The sequence below is a fragment of the Cystoisospora suis genome (assembly GCF_002600585.1).
Source record: "Cystoisospora suis strain Wien I chromosome Unknown contig_4980, whole genome shotgun sequence".
Taxonomy (NCBI): Eukaryota; Apicomplexa; class Conoidasida; order Eucoccidiorida; family Sarcocystidae; genus Cystoisospora; species Cystoisospora suis.
The window spans coordinates 1-6,277 of record NW_027157772.1 but is presented as its reverse complement, the minus strand read 5'-3'; the positions used below and the strand labels follow the sequence as shown (position 1 = coordinate 6,277).

At 53.6% G+C, this 6,277-nt stretch overlaps 1 protein-coding gene across 1 annotated transcript; it reads right to left on the bottom strand.

Annotated features, from left to right (window-relative positions):
* Positions 1 to 423: 423 nt before the first annotated feature.
* Positions 424 to 6,114, bottom strand: CSUI_008737 (oligosaccharyl transferase stt3 protein). Its single transcript, XM_068068862.1, has 4 exons — positions 5,109 to 6,114; positions 3,851 to 4,055; positions 1,351 to 3,381; positions 424 to 548 (listed from the first exon to the last, which is right to left on the bottom strand). The coding sequence occupies exons 1-3, from the start codon at positions 5,241 to 5,243 to the stop codon at positions 2,609 to 2,611; spliced, it is 1,113 nt and encodes a 370-aa protein (XP_067919162.1). The 5' UTR covers positions 5,244 to 6,114; the 3' UTR covers positions 424 to 548; positions 1,351 to 2,608.
* Between the last annotated feature and the right edge of the window lie 163 nt (positions 6,115 to 6,277).

The window sequence follows — 6,277 nt, the reverse complement described above, 5'->3', positions numbered from 1 at the left end:
TTCCATGCCACTTCCGCATCACAACGCGCTGTGATGCGGAAGTGGCATGGAAGATTAGGTGCAACCAACATGATGGGAGTGTATGCACTCGTGTAAATGAACGCAGAACGCGGTCGTAGTCGGACGCTCACAGTCGTTACTCATTAGAAAGGGACACAGAAGAGCCGGAGAGTGCCCAGTCATTTTCAGAGACAACACTGTTTGTTGCTTCCAGGCCGGTCGTATCCGGCCTCCAGCCGCGTTTCAGATATACACGGCCGTGTGGAGAGCAAGACAAAATGCACGCAACCTTAGAAGTCCTCGCCTAACTAAACCTTCGCGCCTACAGAAGCGTTGCAATCCGACAGGCTACCCTGCTGCCTTCAGATGGTGCCCACCCGGAAGCGGAAGTAAAAGGGAAAAACTCACAAAGCGAGGAATCGAGAACTTCGTAGCAGCTGTAGGCAGGCGGATGTAAGACATGAGACGCGACACAAACCGAGAGGCGCCAATGCCCGCCAAAACTGCCGCCGCTGGAGCGAGTACGAGCATCAGACGGATCATTATTCCTGGAGCATTGAACACATCAGAAAAAAGGAATATACACCGTTTCATCGAAGAAAACACAGCGGCCCAGATTCTCCGGCGCGGCAAGAAGTGGAACACCTGTTGCACGCACCGGTAAACGAGAGGTGAAAAAGGACACCCCCTTTAGAACCCACCCTTCCGCCGATAAACGAGGAAAGAACACACGCGCACCTTTTCCGTGATATATACCGCCTTCCGAGGAAAGAAGACAGCCCCTACGAGTTAAGAAAACAATTCCGCATCTCGACCGCTCATTCGTCTTTTCACCTTCCCGAGCAGCTGGTTTGACTTCATCTGTGCATACTTTGCAGCAGTACACGGAGATAGACGTCGTTGAGAAAAGCAGAACGTTGTTCGACTCTGACGCACTAGTACATTTTTACAGACACTGCAGGGAGGCTCCTGGTATACAGACAAGCAGTGCCTAGCACAAGTTGGCATCCCACTGGCATTTTCAAAGCAGCTGCATTCTCAAGCGCGAGACTGCGCTGCTTTCGCCAAGGGATCCGAACGCAGAAGAGATGAGCTACCAACGGGCTAGGATATGGCCCAGTGAAGTCAGTTTTCTTCACGGAAACCATCTTCTCGCTCCCGCGCGCTGACCGCCAGTGATCTGTCCACCAACTTTCTGAGCGTGTCAATGTAACGGCCAGAACAGGGACAAGGCGCTGTTCTTGATTGACTCGCGAGTAAGAACAGTGACTGGCATAAGAAAGTCGTCCCGACAGTGGATAGATATAGATCACATGGTAGCTTCTCACGCGGACAGTGAAGTCACTTTACCTGAGAAATACGCTGCGAGTACGCCGTAGATGCCGGCGAAAAGAGAGCCGTCAGTAGGCTTCCTCAGACAAACAATGAGGCCGAGTGGCGCCAAAAGTGTGGTAAGGTGAAGATCAAAGACGTAAGAACCCCACGTCGCCGGCTGGTGCTCCGACACGGATGCGATGATTGGCAAGTACTTGGCGGCATAAGTTGGGTCTAGTAGCGTGAGAGACCGCGCAGACCATGCAGTTCGGCCCTGAGTCGAGGGAAGAAGGATCTCCTCGCAAAACATCTGTTAGCCAGTACTGGAAGCGAACTGGGCAAGCGCTGGACACCGAGACCGTACAGGACATCCTAACACACAGGGTGAAAATGGATCGCCTGCCCTTTGCACTATGTGCGGACAGCCTTCCCCTCCCACGAGACACGTCTAGGAAGAAGAACCGAGCCCGTCCACGCTGGAGTCTCGACACCACAGATGCCATGCCCTGGCAGCCCGAATTAGCAAGAGCTCAGGAAAATGAGACAGAAGATGAGAACGAGCAGACGCATGGTGCTACTGGTTTCTGAACGGGCTAAACCGCCGACTCCACCGTGGTGAATATATCGTCGCTCCTGCACGCTGGCGAGTGCTCGCACACACGCAAAGATTGGAGCACCAGAGTCTCTGCATTTCATGTCCTCACATGTAAAAGTGAAAACTGCTTTGCTTGCCAGCGACAGAAGACTCTCGCAGAACAAAGAGACGTGAAGAAATACAAGAAATGACGCAACCACCAAGTCCGTGGAAGCGACTGAGGTGGGCAAGCAGCACGCCGAAAACTTTACGGCTCACCCTACACCCGACAGCCCAGCTACTCGCGTACGTAAACAGCTCTGCAAAACGGAGACAGCCACCTCACTCCCGACGAAGAATGCCGGTTGCAAAGGAAAAACGCGACCCCAAACAACATGCCCACAGACATCTCAGACACGCAACTACTGTGCTATTGCGGACGGCTGCGGACACGCAGCCGACGAACAGCATTCGATTGATTGGGCCGGTGTGCACCGTGGCACACTTGCAGAAACATGTCGCCTCCGTGGCGGGCGAGAACCGCCACTTCTTCCGCCGCAGCGGAGTGATAGCGAAGCTGTAAAGTATCAGGGGGAGTGCATGCATGCAAAAAGTACCTTGAAAAAACGAGGAACTTCTCTAGATTAGAGATCACACAGTGGCTTCGCCGACTATACGAGTGACAAGGAACTCGACGTGGGAGCTTCTTTTACCCATAGTTCATTGGAAGCGGAGCAAGTAGGAAACACTTACCGTAGCTGTTAGCCAAACAAAGAGAAGTAGGAACGCAGCAACAACGGAGAGGACAAGAATCTTCAGAAGCTTTTTTACCACTCGGTCGGGAAGCAGCTCCTTTAGAAGGCTTCCCCCACCAAGAGCATTCACCATGAAAAAGACGCCGTGACAAGCCATATGTTCCGAGCTGGAGACTGCGGCGAAGTTGACGAAAGGAACGTTGAGACACATGATAGTCATAAAGACGTAGAAGACGCTGTAGACAACATAGTGTCGAGGTGTCACTCGGCCTAGTAAGGCAAGCGCCACCATATGAACAGCTACCGTATTGATTACAAAGACGTAACCACCCCAAGTCGTTACCATATACACAGTAGCAACAGCAGCAAGTAGCGCAGACAACATCGTGCCTCGTCTGAGGGCTCGTATCCACATGGAAAAGGCATTGACCATCGCAAAGATGGCCACTGCCTCGTTGTCGTAAGAACCTGCAACGGATCGGGACATGTAGGACGGCGAGATGCCCGCAAACAGGGCGGCGAACAGACCGGCTCCAGCTGATCCGCTGGCCTGCTTGGCAAGAAAGTAGGTGGCGATGGCAGTGAGACCAGAAAAAAAGGGAGCCAGGAAGACGCACACGGTGCGAATGTCCACTGGAAAGCCAGCCGCATGCGCAGAAAAGTACACAAATTTGGATGTCGACATTAGTCCAGGAAACAGCGTTTGACCCACTACCCGACCAAGGGGATACCAAGTCTCTGCGGACAACATTGAAACAAACAGAAAAACCTGGAACACTCCCTCACCAGAATGATGAGGTGTACTTTACTAAGCTGTAGCCATGCGGTGGACTAGCGTCCCGGCGCAGGAGCCACATCCAAATGACCGCAGGCAAAGAAACAAATCTCCATGCTTAGGCGGCAAAACGCCGGAGCACGACTCCATTTCATCGAATGAAGCGAGGTCGACTGCGCTTGTAGTCGTTGCATGAAACTGCTGTCTGGTGGCGACAATAAAATAAAACTCTATCGCGGGGCACCGTATGTCTCCTCTGCCCCTTCAGAACGAAGAAACATTTATTTACATTCTCTTACTGTCCCAAATCCTGAACATTCGGCTGCTCATCCACTGTCGAAGACTGTCACAGGACCTCCGTCCGGAAGTGGAAACCCGACCGACGCTCGGTCGGTATGACTCGCTGGACCTCCGGGTGATTACTGAGCGTACCATGGTCAAACCAGTTCCAGAATTCGTAGAAGCCCTCAGCAGCCAGGTACTTGGTGGTGCGGTAGTTGAAGTACGGGTCGAACTCATGGATGACGGATTCATAGCGAATTACAGCGAAAAGACGGACACAAAAGCAGAGACTGAAGATAACCAAGAGACAGCTTGTTTCGACTACGGGACTCCATCGCCGCCCAACTGCTTGTACCTGCCAAAACACGGCACGACCAGGAGTCCAGACTGAATGTGAAAACAAAACAGAAGAGATAAGTATGTGCTACGGGCAGCGGCAGAGACTCTGCAATTTACCGAGAGATCAAGGTAGCTGACGGTTAAGGAGGGCATAGCCGACGCAAAAAACAGATGAACACGATGCGCCGTCTGGAACACACTGGATACAGATAGAGGAATCCTGTGACAATGCAAGAAAAGAAGTTCTTGCTGCAGGCTTCCTCTCATCCGGCAAAAGCACTCGCCCCCTCTCTTGTGCCTTTCTGAAAAACAGAACTCTCCTTTGAGAACGAGCGGGTTCTCGTGTCCAGGTTGTCCCTGATTCGCACCCGTGCCCACTATCTGGCACAACAGTCTGCTTACAAACCCTTTCGATAAAACTTGTCCAAAAGAGAGGTGACATGATGCTCTACCATCTTTTTTTGTATACGTACTGACGCAACGGGACGCCCTATGTGCGTAGGCTCAGGTCCACGTGTGCAGAGACGCGTGCACACATGCGGGCCTGCGTCACTCCGCCGAGATATCTAAGAAGGCAGACCCGCTCCCACCTAGTCAGTGACTGCCGAGCACGCGTACACAGGCTCCAGACGCGGGAGAGGCGACCAACCAGTGGTGGCGGCGCCGCAGCCCAGACAAACACAAAGGCAACACCGTGTGCGGCCGCCGCAAGCTGCCACCCCATTCCGGGACGCAGAAATCACAGTGAGGCACCCTTCCAATAAGACCCCGTCGGTTTCACAGAGTTCAAGCTTTCACAGCCCCTGCTGAAGCACACCCTGAACCTCAGCGGTCAGTCCACGCGTGTTCAACGTAAATTCTGAACGCCAGAAAGGGCTCCAATGCCGAAAACCAAAGTGCGTCTAACCCAGTGAAAACACTATAGCAACTGGTTACACTTCTCAATATTTAGTCTGTTTGAAGCAGTTTGTTGCGTTCGTGCCCGGCCGCCCGGCTGCCGACAAGCGAGCGACGGTGTTGCTGCTTCGGCATGCCACCTCGGAATGCACATACACAGAAAAAAACTCACCGTCCTTGCTAGCTGGCTGTGGAAGATGAAGTCGAGGAGATAGTCCAGCTGGAAAACTTCGGAGCGTTCCTCTGTACAGGCTGACTTCCGTCTCGGAAGGGCCGTGCAAGCGTCGGGGCGACCTCTGACCATCATTTTAGTGGAGAACTTCTGAGCTGGGGACGCCTTCGGCTGGAGGCACTCCGCCGTGAGAAGGCACAAGACGCCTTCCCAGGACGTTAGCGTAACCACCGATGGAGCTCGCAGTGACAAATAGAGACACCTGCCAGGGCGTCATCATCCACTGGGGCCTACTACGGGTGGCAGCAGACCGGAGCCCACACGCCAGTGAGACGAACTCACAGTCGAAAAAGCTAGAGAGAAGTACACAAGTGCTTTGAGATTCGGAGTTCTCGCCTGCCTTGTAACGTACGGCAGTACAAACACGGACAGCAGAGTGACCGTCGACAACGGAAAAACAGGCTACGTGGACAGGGCACAACCCCGCAGTGCCTGGAACAGACAGAACCACTAATCAGATCCTGCACCATTCTAAATTTGTCTTCTTTGGGTGGAGCCCTAACTGGTGGTCCACCAGAGGAAACTGCCAGGGCGCTCGCCTTGGCGGTTTGAGGCCCAAGGGCATGCGGAAAAGGCGAACCAACGCCAACGCATGCAAGAGTTCGTTGGCCGACGGTTGCTGATCGCGCCGCTGTCGGACGGAGCACGACAGAAGCGGGCTTCCAAACAGAGTACAGCTTGCTCTTGCAAGACACCGCTAAGGCCGCTGCACCCCGCGTGGATTGCGCGCTTGGAAGACCAATCTTGTCAAGCCTCTGTAATGTAGCGGCCCCAAGCGACATCATGGGGGCGGCTTGTCGCAAGCCGCACCTACAGTAAAGTAGCAGCTGGAGTGACGGAAGAATAGTGCGCTCAGTATTAGAATCAGCGTTCGTTGCTGTAAAGTACGTGTGGCGCCAGCGTTTGTAGCACGCGCTGCGGCCTCGGAAAGACGCTAGACCAGAAGAAGCAGGCAGAGTGTTGCTCGGGCTATGATCGTCGCGGCCTACCACCGCGTGATTACCCGGGTGAGACGCCCGCTCGGTCGCAGAGAGTATCGGTGAAGTGGATTGAAGGGGTTTTACCCCTATTCGGCTCTGTGTAACATAGGTGTAGTGCCCGCTGCACAA